This window comes from Phascolarctos cinereus, unplaced genomic scaffold (genome assembly GCF_003287225.1).
Source record: "Phascolarctos cinereus isolate Bilbo 61053 unplaced genomic scaffold, phaCin_HiC Scaffold_9;HRSCAF=440, whole genome shotgun sequence".
NCBI classification, from domain to species: domain Eukaryota; kingdom Metazoa; phylum Chordata; class Mammalia; order Diprotodontia; family Phascolarctidae; genus Phascolarctos; species Phascolarctos cinereus.
Window position 1 is genome coordinate 228895064 of NW_027556402.1, and position 17656 is coordinate 228912719.

At 42.0% G+C, this 17656-nt stretch overlaps 1 protein-coding gene across 1 annotated transcript in view; it reads left to right on the plus strand.

The window, feature by feature from the left end:
- The first annotated feature begins 451 nt into the window (after nt 1-451).
- Nucleotides 452-17656, plus strand: part of DNAJC24 (DnaJ heat shock protein family (Hsp40) member C24) — a 73379-nt gene continuing 56174 nt past the window's right edge. The window contains exons 1-2 of the mRNA XM_020963933.2: nt 452-526; nt 4277-4415. Coding sequence (XP_020819592.2) covers nt 4308-4415 — 108 coding nt within the window. The 5' untranslated portion in view covers nt 452-526; nt 4277-4307. The remainder of the gene's footprint in view (nt 527-4276; nt 4416-17656) is intronic.

Genomic DNA, 17656 nt, shown 5'->3' on the forward strand with positions numbered 1-17656 from the left:
CTTCTTTTAGTTCTGCTCTGGATAAAAGGACAGCTAGACTACATCTTCTCAATAATAGGGTGTCATGTATTTTGAAGGAAATTCATTTACTTATGTAATTGAAGCCTTAATTTGGGAAGTGCCAGGGAAGCAGCATTGGCATGGAGACCTTGGAAGACCTCTGCTTTTAGCATCCCTTCAGAGATCCGGCTTCTTGTGGCCTCCCCGGGCAGGGGCTGGACCGAGGTCCCCGCGCGCTCAGCCAACCACGGGCTGGAGGAAGAGCTGAGCCTGCGCAGTGGCCAGAGCGCCGAGGCCCTCGCGGGCCCGAAAGGCGTCTAGTTACCATGGAGACGGCGTCGCTATCGTCAGGATGTGACGTGTTTCTGGTGCTTCAGTCATTGTGGCCCGGCTGGAAACAAGGCTTCCTCACAGGCCAAGGTAGGTGGGGGTGGGGAAAGGAGATCTACTATCTACTTCCGCCGGAAAGGCTGGAGCCCAGCGGCCGGCGGCCCAAGCTTGTGTTGCTACGCCGCCGGGAGCTCCGGTAAGACGGCGTCCCAGTGGGGCGCGGGCTGGGCGGTGGCCTAGGGAGGCTGGAGGCCGCCAAAGAGCCGCGGGGCCGGTGGAGGGAATGCGGGCGGGCAGGGGACCCGGTCCTCAGGGCGTCTTCCGCTTCGGGGCCGGGTCATAGGTCCAATGCCTGAAGGTACCCAGCTGGTCCCACTCTCTCCCTTTACAGATGGGGAAACTGAGGCCCAGAGAGAGGAAGGGCTTTGGGAGGCTCCATTTTTGGAGGTCCCTGCCTTGGGTCTAGAGCTGGAAGATGCCAGAAAAACCAGCTGACCCCACCTTCTCGTTTTACAGATAGGGAAACCGAGGCCCAAAGAGAGGAAAATGACTTGCCTGTAGTGAGACAGGTAGGAAGTGGCTGAACCAGGATTCACACTCAGGACTCTGTGGTTAGCGAAGTAACCTTCACATAGATAGTTCCTGCTGTGTGCCAGGCACTGCGCTAAGAGCTTTGTAATTTCATCTCATCTTGTCCTACCAACATCCCTGGGAAAGAGGTGCTATTGTTATCCCCATTTTACAGATGAAGAAACTGAGGCAAACATGGGGTAAGTGACTCAACCAGGGTCACCCAGCTAGTAAGTGTCTGAAGCTGGATTTGAATTCAGGTCTTCTTGACTCCAGCCAGTAGCTCTCTTCACTGCCACCTCCCGGTTCCCCATGCCCTTCTGTCTTGACATCTCTGGTGGCCCTTCAGATACCTTTTCCATGGTGTTTGTCTCCCGTCATCATTTAGTCTTGATTAGGACAGAAATAATAGTTTCCAATAGTTTAAAAAAAAAAGTTCAGAGAGGATCCCCCAGTTTCATGATCATAGTCCACAAGCATTTATTTATCAGGGTAATATAGATTTATAAGGGCCCTGAGTCTTCATGGAGTCCAAACTCATTTTCTGAATGAGGTAACTCTCAAGAGTATATAAGTTTAGTGAGGCAGATGAGTAGTGCATAGGGTAGTGGGTCTTAGACGCCAGCTGCATGACCCTGGATGAGTCTGTTTCTTGCCTGCCTCAGTTTCCCCAGTTGTAAAATGGGAGTAATAGCACCTGCCTCCCAGGATGATTGTGAGGATCAAATGAGACAGTATTTGTTAAGCAGTCAGTGCAGTGCTTAGTACTTTATAAGGCACACATAGAGAAGAGGCCTTAGAGGTCATGAAATCCAAGCCCTCATTTTCCAGATGAGAATACTGAGGCCTCAGAAAATGTCATAAGGGAGGTAGTAACTGGCAATCCAGCCATCTTGACAGTTAAGCTTTTCACTGTTTTAGGGAGAATATATAGGGACAGAGCCTTGGACTGGAGGTCTGGAAGATTTGGGTTTGAATATTGCTTCAGGCACTCACCAAGGCAAGCCATTTAACCTTACTACGCCAGTTTCCCTGTTTGTATAATGGGCACAATCATATTACCTGTATGACTAGGTTGTTGTGACATAAAGTATATAAATCTCTGTATACTTGAAAGCTCCAAACTTGAAGGTCCCATATGAATGTACGAACACTGACTCTGGTGTTGGAGGATCTGGATTCCAATGCAGTTTCTGATTTTATTTCTTGGGTGACCTTGGGCAAGTCACTTAATCTTAGTTTCCCCATCTCTAAGATGAGGAATTTGAACCAGGTGGACTTTAGATCATAAGGTCCTATGTCTAAAGCCGAGACCCCAGAAGTCATCAGATCCAACCCTCTCATTTTACATTTGAAGAGACTGAAGGCCAGGAAGACAAATTACTTGCCCTGAGTCACACAGGTAGTAAACATGAGAGATGAGATTTGAATTCAGGTCCTTGGACACCAGCCTGAGTATGCTTTCAGCTGTACTAGTCTTCTTCTTCAGCTCTAGATCTGTGAACTTATGTGAACTATTACTGTTAAGTTACATGTGCTATTGATTTAAATCTATTTTCTTCATTTTCTCTTAGGTAATTAAGAAGTTTGATTTATCCTTTTATCTTATGTTTAACCTTTTTTCCACATGTATGGGCATCTACAAATGCAATTCTGAGAGAGTTAATATGTAATTGTCAAATGTGTACAGTAATTGTAATTTACTAAAGCAGGAGTAATGGAAGGAAAAAATGTTTCCTGTTCTATAAAATATGGATAATAATACTCTTGGATTTAGACTAGACTTTAGTTTTTTTGTTTTTTGTTGTTTTGGGTTTTTTTTTTTTAGTGAGTTGAGGTTAGGTGACTTGCCCAGGGTTACACAGCTAGTAGGTGTCAAGTGTTTGGTCTGAGGCTGGATTTGAACTCAAGTCCTCCTGACTCCAGGGCCAGTGCTGTAGCCACTGCGCCACCTAGCTGCCCCTCTAGACTAGATCTTAGTGACAATTTAAACTAACCTTTTCATTTTACAGACTAGGAAACTGAATCTCCAAGAAGTTGTGACTTGCCCCAGGGTCACATGGGTAGCTTACAGGAGAGATGAAATCCAATGCTTTTCACACTTACTATGCTACTTTTAGAAACCTACTAAACAGACTTGATATAAACTCATCTGTTTAACTTTTCATCCTTTTGACAACCTGACCCCAAGCTGTCATTCTAGCCTTATTGAACATTATTCCCCTTTCCACACTTTGTGATCCAACCACACTGGTTTTCTCTCTGTTCCTTGTCCATGACACTCCATTCCTTGTTTACCACGTTTTTGCATGCAATGATTCCTCCTCCCCTTTCCCATCGCTCATCTCCTGCCCCATGCATAGAATCCTTCCTCTTCCAAGATGGACCCCAAGCACCACTTTCTACATGAAACCGTCCTTGGTCCCTCTCTCCTAACTGCTAGAGCCCTCCCTCCTTCCCAGACTGCCATGTATTTATTTAACGGAGGAAGCCAGGAGAAGGGAGAGCATTTGATTGTAGACTGCTCAGAAGGGAGTAAAGTGTAAGCAAACTGGAAAGGCAAGAAGAGACCAGGTTGCAAAAGTCCTTAAAAGTTCAACAGAGAATTTTGTATTTGATCCTGGAGGTAATAGGGAGCTACTGGAATTTATTGAGTAAAAGAGTATAGGGACAAAGTCAAACCTGAACTTTAGGAAGATCACTTTGGCAACCTAGGAGGGGACAGACTGGAGGCAGGAAGAGCACCCAGAAGGATATTTCAGTGGTCCAGGGTAGAGGTGATGGGAGCCTGCACCAGGCTGCACCCATGTGAGTGGAGAGGAGACAGATGTGAAAAACGTTCCTAAAGCCAGTATCAAGCGGAGAGTACAAGTGCACAAGAGAGGCACCGTGGGGTATGAGAGCCCACAGGCAATAGAGGGCACTTTTCTTTGGAGACACTGGAGGGCTCAAGGCTTGGGACAGAGTTAGCATTTTAGCTGGGCCTATATGTGTATACATGCACACGTTTTATATATATATATGTTAATTTATAAGTGTTTGTGTGTATGTACATATTATATACATACACACACTCTGTATGTACACAGAGATATATAGAGGTCCTCCTTGTTTTCTCTGTTACAGTATAAATTCCTTGTTAGTTGAGACTGTTTCATCCCACCTAGTGCCTGATACCCAGATTGTTAGTAAGTGCTTCTTGATTGATTTGGTGAAGATCAAATGAGATGATACATGGAAAGTGCTTCCTAAATCATACAACTCTATAAATAAGAACTACATAAACATTTGCAGACTTTCAAATCTAATTGCTTCCTCCCTTTTCCATTAGATTAATGTAAAGCGTAATGAAGTGTTTTCAATATTTTTAATGCAGTGCATTAAGGAAAGGCCCTGTGCAGTGTGCCATGGCTTTTGAACCCATCCCTCGAAAGGATTGGTACAGTGTTCTGGGTGCAGAGCCATCAGCCAGCATGAAAGACCTGAAACAGAAATACCAAAAGCTCATTTTAATGGCAAGTATTTTTTAACCTGATTTTGAATCATGTTAGAAAATGTTTGAATGCCTAATAGTACATAGCAAATGCAAAGTGGTGTCAATAATGTAATTGGAATGATAATTTGATTCCATTTTAAGTTTCAGTAATATGGGGGGGGTTGCCAGCAGTTTGACTGCTTGTCATTAGACTCTTGATAAGCCACTTTCTGCAGAATCTTTGTGAATTTTTTAAAAGCCATGATGAAATCTCTCACTCCTCTACCTTTATCACTGTAACCAAAATGTTTTGCAAACAACTGAAGACAAAGAATTGTTATTTTTAATGTTTATCTAATGCTATCTAGTATTACATGTTGTGTGTGGTAGGATGGCGATGGATTACTTTAAAATTGTCTCTTTAAAACAAAACCTATTGCTATGTTTATTTTTATAGTTCTCCAAGCACTTAATATCAGTCTGTTGCATATATTATGTGCTTCATGAATGTCTTTTGAATTATGAATCAATAATATAAAAGTGATTTTTATGTCCAAGAATTTTGCTACAAAGTAACATTATTGAAGTAAAAAGTTTAAACAGGTGAAAGTAAGTGTATATTTTAGTCATTTGCCATCAGCTAGGCACGTGTGGTCATTGTTCAGACTCTGGTTGTACGTGTCAAGGGAAAACAGGAAAATGAATTTGGGGCTGTGAAAGACTGGATTGCACAGTAGTGGGACCCTCAAAGGGCTGGAGATCCCCTCATTCTGGGGCTAGCACAACTTTCACCTGAACAAGAATCCTTGCCACAGCCTCTCCAATGAGTCAGCCAAGATTTGTGTGAAAGCCTCGGGTGAGGCAGAGCTGGCTCTTTCCCCAGGGTTGCCCATTCTCCTTGTGGAGAATTGTCTGCAAGGTTTTCCTTAATGTGGAGTTTAAAAGGGAAAGGCAGGATCCTTGCAACTGAGGAGGAGCGGGAAACTCTTTGGACTGAAGTTCTGAAGGCAGAAAAAGAAACGCTTCTGATAGGAATTAAAACAGGAGTCATCTGAAGAGGCATGTAGAGATCCGGAGAACTTACCACCCACCTTAGATTCAAGATGGAGAGAGATTCATTACTGTACATCAGTCTATGTGACGGAAGCAATGAGAGGCAAGAAAAGATGGCCCCCTGCAATAGCATGGCCCCATAGAGAGAGGGCCAGAAGTGGTAAGGCTCCCAAGGAGCCAGGGTGAGCGAGCAAAATGGAGGACACCAGTGAGGGTGTCTTTGGTGGGAACTGGGGGAACGCAGGGCTGGACACAGAAGAGACGGCTCTTCTGTTTTGACCATACTTCTCTTCTCCTCAGGAAGGAGGATGAGTTTTGGCCTGGAAAGAGCAGAACCAAAAAGGCTGAGAGGGAGCTGACAACTCCCAGTAGGTGAGGAGACAGAAGGAGCAGGCATAGCTCCCCAGGAGGAATTTGAGTTCCCTGGTTCAGCTGAACATCATAGTCAGAGACAGAGAAAACTGGCAGATGTGACTGGCACCACCATTAGGAAAACTGTTTCAGAGATTGTGAAGAGCCCGAGAGGTGTAGCAGGTCTGCCAAAGGACACTTGTTCTGATTTTCAAAGGGGGGAAGAGGATGGAATCTTCCACAGAGGCCGGCAGTCTGTGATTCCTGGGGAAGTTCTGGAATGTATTATTAAAGAGATGATTAGTGACCCTCTAGGGCTAGGGGAAGGAAGCAGTGACTGCAGAGAACCCTTGTGACTTCATCGAGAATGAGTTACGCCAGAAGACCCTTGTGAGCTGTTTTTGAATGGGCTTCTACACTAACAGATTTGGGGAATGATATATACTCTGTTATGCTGAGAGTTCAACCACAGTGTTTGATAAACTGACGTACCATTCTGTTCAAAGATGGAGAGACTGGTGCTGGTAGTTGTTGTACGGCTGTGTCTGACCCTTTGTGACCCTATTTGGGTTTTTCTTGGCAGAGATCCTGGAGTGGTTTGCCATTATCCTTCTCCAGCTCATTTTACAGATGAAGAAACTGAGGCAAACAGTATGAAGTGACTTGCCCAGGGTCACACAGCCACTAAGTGTCTGAGGCCAGATTTGAACCCAGGAAGATGAGTCTTCCTGACTCCAGGACCAGTGCTGTATCCACTGCTCCACCTAGCAGCCCTCGAGACTCTGAACTCTAATGCAGTTAGATAGATTCTGAACTGGTTGAATGACATGAATCAGAGATTAGTCATTTGTGATTCGTTGTCATTTTGGAAGTGGGGCTCCAACCAAGCGCACCAGGGGTTTGATCTGTGCTTGGCCTCAGTACTGTTTAACACTTGTGTGTTACTTGGATAAAGGCACTGATGACGTAATTATCAAAATTTACAGATAACATAAAACTAGAAGAGAGAGGTGACACCCTAGAAAACAAAGTCAGTATCCACAGACTTCAGCAGGCTAGAGTGGAGGTCAGGCAAGAGGACTGAAACGGCGATGGTAGGCTTGGGACAGTTTAAAAAGTAAATTTGTCTTTAAGAACAGTTAAGTTTTATTGTATTTAAAAATTTTTTAAACATTCTCAGCTCATGTGATTGGATTTGGCCACTGGCAGTAGATTGCCGATCCCTGTGCTGAAGCATTGGCCTGAATTTAAGAAGGTGAAATTCAGTAGGGATAAATGTAAAGTCTTACACTCCACAGTATCACAAGCAAGACTGGGGAGTCACCACTAGAGAGCATTTGACTGACAAAAAATCTGGTTGTGTGTTCCAGGACTTCAGAGTCACTGTGAGATGTTAGCCAAGAAAGTGAATGTAGTAAGAGAGGCCTAGCTTTCAGGAATAAGGAGAGGATAACCCTGCTGAACTCTGCCGTGGTCAGACCTCTCTGGTGGTATTGTTTTCGTTTCTGGGCATCACCATTTAGGAAGGACATCATTAAGCTGGTGAAGATGTAGAGGCAGGGGCAGCTAGGTGGTGCAGTGGATAGAGTGCCAGGTTTGGAGTCAGGAAGACTTGAGTTCAAATCCAGCCTCAGACACTTTGTAGCTGTCTGACCTTTGGTAAGCCACTTAATCCTATTTGCCTCAGTTTCCTCATCTGTAAAATGAGCAGGAGAAGAAAACTGCAAACTGCTTGTGTATCTTTGCCAAGAAAACCCCCAAAAGGGTCACAAAGAGTTGTACACAACTGAAACAACTGAACAACAACAATATGCAGACACCTCTGGCTGAGAAAATAGAAGACGCATGGGGCACATGGCAGCTGGCTTCAAGGATTTGGAAGGCCGCCAGGGAAGAGGACGGAGACGTGTTTTCTTTGTCCCCAGAGGATAGAGCTAGGAGGAATGGGTGGAAGTTGTCCAGAAGTATGGTTAGGCCCAGTGTCTGGAAATACTTGGCAAACAGCTACCTCAGGAGAGATGGGGCAGTTTCCTCCTCAATAGTGGTTTTCAACCAGACACTAGGTGACCATTTGCCCAATAGACTGTGCATATGTGTGGCATGTGTGCACATGTCTGTGTGTGCATGTGTTCATGTATGCATGTTGGGGATTCCCATTTGATGTGGGTTGGACTCAATGGCCTCTTTGGTCCTTTCCAGTTCTAAATATATGATTATGTCAAAAGCTGAATTCGTTATCTTTCCCTGAAAACCTACCTCCCCTCTTAGCTCTTATTTTTCAGTTGGGAGCACCCCCGTTTTCAGATTCATCCACATTTATGCTTATTTTCTCTCTCTGCCTCCCAACAGATCCAGGTTGCCAAATTTCGTTGATTAATACAAATGGCGCGCATGGCCCCAGTTACCCTTTGGTCTTGCTACCACATCGCCTCATTTCTCAGTCATACATCTTTCTTATATTCTTTGTTGATCCTGTGTTGTTACTCATGGCTGCCATCTGGCTGTCTCTTTGACTTCAGGTTGACCAGGAGCCTGGTATTCCATGACTTACACCTGTGTAGCATTCCTTTTGTTTTGGGGGAAATCATGGAGTCATTAAAATGACTTTGCAGTTTCCCAGAGAGCATTCCATCTGCCCCCTCCTATTCCGTTCTGGGCTCACGCCATGCCATTCAGTGGTTCTCTGCAGCGTGTGTGTATTGGTGAACCAATTCCCTCATTTGCACATCCTGTTGCATAGCATAATCTAGGCAGTAGATGTTCTATATCTCTTTGGTTTTTCCTCTTTGGATAGTTAGACCAAACTCTTTTGAGATGTGAGTCGGTCCCTCAGAGGTGCTTTAATTTGCCTTTCTCTCATCAATAGTGATTTTTTCACATGACTGTAGATAACATTGATTTCTTCTGAAAACTGAAAACTATATCCTTTGACCATTTGTCACCATTCCATTGCCCCCCATTTCTCCCCAGTATAAAAGCTCTTCTTTGCATGCTTCTTTTTTTCCCCCATTTACCTCTCTCTTCCCACCCCCACCCCCCTTTTCCCAGTGCATCCCTCTTTTTCACACCTTCATTTTTGTTGGAGATCATTCCAACGTAATTGACTCACATCCATGCCCTCTGTCTACATGAACTCCATTTAACTGCCCTAACAATGATAAAGTTCTTGGGAGTTACGTGTATCTATGTAGGAATGTAAGCAGATTAACTTCATTGTGACCCATCCTTATGATTACTCTTTCATGTTTACCGTTTTATGCTTCTCTTGAGCCTCATGTTTGAATGTCAGATTTTCTATTCAGCTCTGGTCTTTTCATCAGAAATGCTTGAAAACCCTCTGTTTTATTAAATGCCAATTTTTTTTCACTGAAGAATTATAGTAATTTTGTTGGATAGGTTATTCTTGGTTGTAATCCTAGCTCCTTTGCCTTCTGGAATATATTCTAAGTTTTTTACTCATTTGATGTGGACGCTGCTAAGTCTTATGTGATTCTGACTTTGGCTGCACAGTATTTGAATTGTTTCTTTCTGGCTGTTCAAAGTATTTTGTCTTTGACGTAGGAGTTCTGGAATTTGACTGGGAGTTTCCATTTTGGAATCTTTTTCAGGAGGTGTTCGGTAGATTCGCTCAATTTCTATTTTACCTTTGGCTCTAAGATAGTGGGGCAGTTTTCCTTGATAATTTCTTGAATTAAGATGTCTAGACTCTGTCTCTGAACATGGCTTTCAGATAATCCAATACTTTTTAAATTATCTCTCCTCGATCAGTCTTCTAGGTCAGTTATTTTATGATAAGGTATTTCACATTTTCTTCTATTTTGTCATTTTTTTTACGTTGTTTTATTATTTCCTGATGTCTCGTTGGATTATTAGCTTTCCACTTGCCCAACTCTCATTTTTATGGAATGATTTCATTCAGTGAGCTTTTCTACTTCTTTTTCCATTTGTCCAAATCTGTTTTTAAGGAGTTCTCTTCAGTGAATTTTTGTGCCTCTTTTACCATTAGGTCAGTTCTGTTTCTTAAAGTATTACATAAGCATTTTTTTTCTGTGCTTTTACCACGCTTTTCATAATTTTCCTGCATCACTCTCATTTCTTTTCCCTATTTTTCCTCTACCACTTTTATCTTGTTCACTCTTCTAGGAATTCTCGTTGGGCTTGGGTCCAATTAGCATTTTTCTTCTATGCTTTGTAGTTATTTTCACATTGTTAAGACTTCTAAGTTTATATCTTGGTCTTCTCTGCCACCATAGTAGCTTTTTATGCTCAAATTCTTATTTGTTTTTTGATCATTTTTCCAGCCGATTTTTGACCTTGAACTTTATGTTGAAGTTGGACTCTGCTCACCTTAAAATGAAGAGCTTCCGGCTTTTTCATGCTACTGTTTTCAGAGCTACTTCTGGGGGGTTTACAAGTTTTTGGTGCTTCCAGGGTGGTGGGATAGTCCCTGAAAGAGCTGTGGTCACTGCTTGCCTGCTCTGGTGGTCTTTACCAAGAAAGGGCCCCTGGAGCCCAGTAGCAACAAGCACTAGCACTCCTTTTAGTTTTGGAACTAGGACCAAGGCCCCTGCTCCCTTGCAACTGACCCCAGTGCTCTTCACTGCTGTGGAACTGTGACCCTGAACTGGATATGGGCAACAGAGTTGCCAGTCAGTGCCAGCTGTACCCAGTTCCAGCAAAAGATCCCTTATGATCTCTCTCTCTCTCTTTTTTTTTTACAAAGCTTAAAAGTATTTTTTATTGCAGATAGTGCATAGACATGATTGGTAGAACTGGGTTTTTCCCCCCATCTCCAAGATGATATCAAATACCTGATCTTATACTGATATTAACAAAACCCTAAATGCTTTCATGTTGCTCTTTTTTTCAGTCCCTGATTTGTCTCGATTTTCTTTTTTAACCCACGCTGCTTCTCTTTCATTCTGTGCTTTAAATGGTTGTGTGCAGTCATTAGACAACGTTTGGTTCATCTCCGTAAGAGCGTCAGTGCGTTATATCCCTTATGATCTCTTTCTGACCAGTTGTCCAGTCCCCTTCCTGTCTCTGGGCCATCTTGTGAAGCTGCTGCTGCTGCTGCTGCTGCTACCACAGGTTTGGGCTGTAGTAAGGCTTATACCCCGGTGTCACAAACTTCTCCTGTCATCCTCCTAAGTTTTCGTAGGCTGGAAAAATGTCTCACCTTGCCCTTTTGTGGCTCTGCTGCTTCAAAATTGATTTGAGACATTATTTTAAAGTTGTTTGCAGCGGCACGTTGAGAGAGTTCAGCTGGGTTGCCTCTAATCTGCCCCCTTGGCTTCCAGTATCTTTTTTAAACAGGTTCACATACCCTAGGTTAAGAATCCCTATTTTAAAATATCGATCTAACTATCTCTAGTTTCTTCTCTTTCTTATAAGTCGAAGGACTTGCACAGGTTCCCAAATAGTCTTTCTAATTACAAGCCTGACCGTGTCACATCTGCTCATGAGCCTTTACTGACTCAGCCCTGCTTTTCTTTTTGTTGACTTGTGATTCCAGTCTCTGTTGGGAAACTCCTAATTCTACTCTAGATGAATGTTCTTGCACCTGAGAAACTGAGAAGTTGAGTTGACTTGCCTAGGGTCATCCATCCATCATGTGACTGAGGTCGGACTTGACCAAGGTGGGGGGTCTTCCTGACTTCCCAGGCTTGCTGTCTCCCCTGTACTGACTCTCTGTCAGCCTCATGTTATCTTTACCCTTTATATCCTTGAGTTCTAGCCAAACTGTTTTGAGTTATCAGTCACACTCTGCATGCGATCACGTGCCTTGGTACGTTTGGCAGGCCATGCCTCAGGCTTGCAATAGGCTTACTCCCTTTTGATTTCCTGTTATTGAAATGCCTCTTTTATGAAGGCTCAGATGCCACCTAATATTCCATGAGACTTTCCCCATTTCCACAGCCACAAGTACAAGTATGTGCTTCATCCTCAGATTTTCCAGTAGCAGTTTATCTAATCTCTGTTATCTTCTCACATTCTCTCTTCTATTATATTTATGTAAATATTGTAAGCACTTATGGTAGGTTTTAAGGGTATTTCTAACAACTAGCTGGTACTGACTTGTATAGCAAGTGCTTTATAATTTTTTTTCTAATTAAGTTGCAACATTGTAAAGTGAATCTATATGTTGAATCTTATTTTATCTTTGGCTTTAGTTACCAAGTTGATGATAGGTCATGCTTGAAACAATTCGAAAAGTAAATATGATAAAATGACATGCTATTAGTAGCGTTCAAGACAAATCAAACAACTTGAATTCGAAACAGTCATTTTTGTAATTGGTAGAATAGTTTAAAGACCTAAAGAAAAAAATGTGACTTTCCCTCAGTGACTTCCAGGTTTGGGTGGGTAGGGTAGGGGGGTTGTTGTTGAAATGTTGAAAGCTCTTTCCATTTCTAACATTCTAGGATTCTGTGATTGTTTATTTGATCTGGGACTTTGGGCCCTCATATGGGAATCGTTGAAAATTCTATACGTTGGATTCACAAATGTACAGTTGGAAGGGGTGTTGGGGGTCACATAGTCCATCTTCCCATCCCCAGGTCCTCTGCCTACAAATCTAGTTCTCCTTCGTATGCATAGTCATGCCACATGAGCTCATCTACACACTTGGGATGAATGAGGGTATCTCCAGCATTGTCGCTGGTATTGTCTCCTCTCCTGGAGCTGAAACCCGCCTCTTGGCCATCTCTCTTTGCCAAGTGAGAAGGCCTTCGTCTTCTCTAATTGTCCTTTTCCAAGTCTGGCTGAGTTTGCAGCTTCTACCCTTCAGCCAGGTATAGACGAGAGTCTCAGGGTTAGGGTTCCTTTGCACATCTCTAGCCTCAGGAAGCCGTGCCTTCCTTTTGGCTCATTAGCTGGATCACAATGTTTTTACTGGTTTGTCTTATTGTGTACAATTTATAGATTGCTAGCTTATGGCAGGTACTTAATAAATGCTTGTTGATTGATAGCAGTGATGAAATGTTAAAAAAAATGAGCTAATTATTCGCAGGTCACTTATTGAGTAACCTCAGTTATCTAGGACATAGATAAAAATCAATAAGCTGTCCAAAAAGGTGCCAGAGCAGCCAATATTGATGTTATAAAAAGCTGTGGGTAAAATCTGTTCTTGGGGACAGTTCCTCGGCCATGACTCGGAGTCCGTTCTTATCAGTTATGATCAGCTTGATTATTTGGTTCCTTAGCCCAAAGCGGATTAGAAGTAACAAATCAGGAGGAAATGTGAGCTGGTGGAAGTAATGTGAAATGACACCTGGCAGCAAGGAAGGCAGAAGGAGCTCTTTTTTTAGGAGAATGAAGTTGTGTTTTGGCTGGAAAAGGGCAGCTGTCACAGAGACCATCCCTGTGAGTGAAGAGCCCATCTCCCAGATGTGGAAACGAACCTGTTTGGGCTGTATGAAGCCCACTGCCGTCAGGAGCGAGGCGCTGCTCAGGTGTCAGGTCCTCCTGCTCGCCAGCATACAACCTGGGGAGCTCTTTGGAGATAGATGTCTTCTGGTAGCCAGGGAGCTTGAACTTGGTGCTATGCAAAGCCCCAGTCACATGCTCTCCAATTTGGATCTGGTTGGAATGGCCGTGATGTTAGAGCCAGTGCACACCTGGGCTTTCTGAAGATCCCCCATAATGGGCAGTGCCCCACCTCTGCAGGCATCCATTCCACTTTGGGGTACTTAGAATTGTTGGAGGTCTTTCCTGTCTTCTGACCTCAGTTGCCTCTGTGTTCCTTGCCCTTCTTGCTCTTGCTTCTGCCCAGTGAGGCCAAGTGGAAAGTCTAATCTGTCTTCTGTAGGCAAGTCCTAAGTATGTTAAGACAGGTTTCGTGTTCCCTCTGAGTCTTTTCTCAGTTCAGTTCAATTCGCTAAACATTTATTAAGTACCTAATAAGTGCCAGGCACTATGCTAAGCACTGGTGATACAGAAACAGGCCAAAGATGGTCCCTGCCCTCAATGAGATCACAGTCTAATGGGAGAGACAGTGTGCAAACAAATATATGCAAGGCAAGATATATACAGGATAAATAGAATAATTAAAAGAGGGAAAGCACTAGAATTTTTTAAAATTTAATTTAGTTTTTTTGTTACATTTTAAGTTCTGAACTTTCTTCCTCTCTTCCTAGTCACATTAGGGAAGGCCACACGTATATATGTGTATATGTAAAACTATACTATGCATCCTTCCACTTATCAGTGCTTTCTCTAGAGGTGAATAGCATCTTCCTTCATAGGTCCTGTGTAGTTGATTTGGATATTTGTAATATTCAGAATAGTTTAGTCATTCACAGTTACTCTTTGAACAGTATTGCTGTTACTATATACAGTATTCTTTTGTTTCTGCTCATTTCACTCTTCATTATTTCGTGCAAGTCTTTCCATGTTTTTCTAAAATTCCCTACCCATTATTTCATACAGCACAATAGTATTCCGTCACAGTCATATACCACATCTTGTTTAGCCATTCCCCAGTTGATGGGCATCCCCTCAATTTCCGGTTCTTTGCCACCACAAAGAAAGCTGCTGTAAATATTTTGGAACATATAGGTTCTTTTCCTTTTTCTCGGATCACTTTGGGAAACAGACCTGATGGTGGTATTGCTGGGTCAAAGGGTATACACAGTTTTATAACCCTTTGGGCATAATTCCAGATTGCTCTCCAAAATGATTGAGTCGTTTCACAGTTCCAACCAACAGTTATTACTGTCCTAATTTTTCCACATCCCTTCCAATGTTTGTCATTTTCCCCTTCTATTATTTTAGCCAGTCTGAAAGGTGTGAGGTGATATCTCAAAGTTATTTGAATTTGCATTTCTGTAATCAGTCATGATTTAAAGCATTTTTTGTGTGACTGTACATATATATGTGTATATATATATATATGTATATATATATATGTATATATATACACATATATATATATGTTGTTTTTTTTTTCTTCATCAAAAAATTGCTTTTCATATCCTTTGAGACAGCACTGGAATTAAGAGGGGTAAGGGAAGGCTTCTTTGGAAAGAGATATTAAGGGAAGCCAGGCTAACTATGCCTAGTTCTTTTGACTCCTTCTCCTATAATATGGTCTTCAGGCTCTTCCCCATCCTATGAACATTCTCTGGCTTTTCAGCATCCTCCTTCTACCAGAGTGCCCAGAGCCGAACATAAGCCTCCAGACCAGGCCTGAGGACAGTGGCACACAGTGAGACTTCCACCTCCCTCATCCTTTTTTCATATAGTCTGAGATACTTCGGCTAGTAAGGCTGCCTCGTAATACCCTGAGTCATATGAAGTTTGCAGACCTTTGTTCGGAACTGCTGTCTACTCATGGCTCCCCCATTGTACAGTTGTGAAATCGGCTTTGTACTCAAAGTGTAAGGCTTCCTTCCCCTTTAGACCGATTGAATTCATGTTGTTCGGGTTGAGCCTGGTACTCCAGCCTGTCAAGATCTTTGTGCATCCTGACTGCCATCCAGGCGCATTATCTGTTCCTCCAGTTTGTGTCATTTTCAAATTCTGTGACCAGATCCTGCATGCTTTTGTCCAGATTATTAATAGAAATGTTATATAGCATGGGGTCAAGCATAGATCCCTGGGGCATTCCCCTGGGGGTTTCCCCGCCACATTGCCATTGAGCCATGACAACTACTCTTTGAGTCTGGCCCTCTAACCAGTTCTGTATCCATCTGATTGTATTAGTATTTAACCCATATCTCTCCATATTCTCCACAAGAAGAATGAGAGATACCTTATCAGAAGCTTTGGAATAATCTATGATCTAGGTAAACTAGATTCCCTTCATCCACTGTAGTAATTCTGTGAAAAAAGGCAGTGAGGTTGGTCCGGCATGGCTGGTTCTTGGGGTTGTGCTGGTCTTTCACGATCGCCACTTCCCTTTCTCCATGTTTGCCAGCTGTCTCTTTAGTGATCCATTCTGGAACTTTCCCCAGGGTTGAAGTCAAGCTCATTGGCCTGGACTCTCCTTTTTGCCCTTTTTGAAAATCTAAAGTATCTTTGCCCTTCTCCAACACTGTGGTACCTCTCCCCTTTCCCATCTTCTTTCAGACTTTCCTGGCAGCGGCTCAGGAATCCTAGTTGGTGGTTCTTCCCGGGCCTGAGACGCAGTGCCTTGGTGCTCTTGTCTCCTCACTTATCTTGGGCACCTTTGTTCTGTGTCTGCCTGTCATTCTTGGTGCTGTGCGGATAGTCCAATATCTCATTGGATTTTTTGGCTGCCACAGACCTGGCTTTTTCCCAGATAAATGCTCAAATAAGAGATTATCTTAGAGTTAGTTATGGGAAACCAAATCCATACTGAGATCCTACTTATTGATAATTTTTTGGTCATTGTTTTGTAAACTAATATTTGATGTTCACATTTCTACTTGACAGTTTGAATAATCCTGTTTTCTCAGTCTGTGTTGTCAGCGTTAAGTCACAACACAGTTGGATAGCGCTAAAAACAGAACATGTGATTAACTGGTATCATTCAGTGTCCAACTTGCATAAAAAGACATTTATTATTTATTTGCACTTAGTCAAGTACAGAAAACTTCTCATTTAACACCTATGTAATTAGTTGTTCTAGTGAAATATTCCAAATAACTGAGCCTACAGAGTTTACAACACATGGTGAATTAGTGAATGTTGCTTGTACGTTCCAAGTTTTGCAAATGTCCTCTCTATTTAAGATATGTTTTACACTCTCTCACTGAATTCTTGCTAATAATTTTCTTTCTACAAACTTACTAAGGACCGACTATTCCCTGTGCTCCATGCTGGGGAAAATAAAGATAAATGGGACATAATCACTACCTTCCAGAACTTTATAATCTGATAGAGGAGAGAAGATATGTGAACAGATAAATACAAATTATAAAAGCTTATAAATTCAAATGAAAGGAGCATTTGAACAAGAAATTTTAGATAAAATTATAATATGCAAAATAAATTTTAATGCAAGATCAGTTTGAAAAATGTTTCAATAATAATCAGCAAGACTTCTGTATAATAATTTACAGAATAAAAAATTAGGATCTTTTTATCTGATAAGTTAAACATTATTGTGCTTTTTGCAATTTTACCCATTAATAATGGGATGAATAACTTTTTTTTCTTCATGAAGATTAACTTCTATTACCTTTGTTGTTTGCTACTAATGCCAATTTGAATAATTTGTTGTTTTGGAAGTTTTAAAGATCTTGGCTGTTTAGTTATGCTATTTCGATCTTTTTTCAGCTGTTACATATTTGAAAATTGCTGTTTACTGAGGATAAATCTTCCCCCAAAAAAGCTTTGTCTATTTGAAAATTGGGTGTCTGTTCCTGTTGATGCTGATAATATTATAGGATACCTTTCAACTGGAAAAGAATTATTGTGTAGGAAAATTATATGCTGCTGTTACAATATGCTCCCTAATCTTAAAGGAAATCTGAGTAATTTGAGCAAGTGATATACAGGGTGCTGTGCTTCTTAGTAGAGGAAGAGTGTAAAATGCTATTTAATACTTGTGTGGGTATTTAAAGTTTTGTTATGATTATTTTAAGTAGTTATCTGTACACTGGGAAGAGGTGGTAATGTACGTGATTTTAATTCCTACAGGAATCTAGAAGGGACTTCTGTGTTATAGGCATGAAGGAAATTACCACATCAGAAAAGGAGAAACTGTGGAACAATTAGATCTTCACCTACAAGGTCTTTGGACCCTTTTACAAAGCAAAGTGATTACAGGGTGGTTGCAGAAAAGTTTAGGTACAGAGGCACATTTGATGAAAAAAAGCCTGAGAATGTTTCAAGTAAAAAATAACAAGAGAGTTGCTTGCTCTTTATAGAAGATATTACTCTTGGTGTTTTAGAAATGTAAGTCAGCTA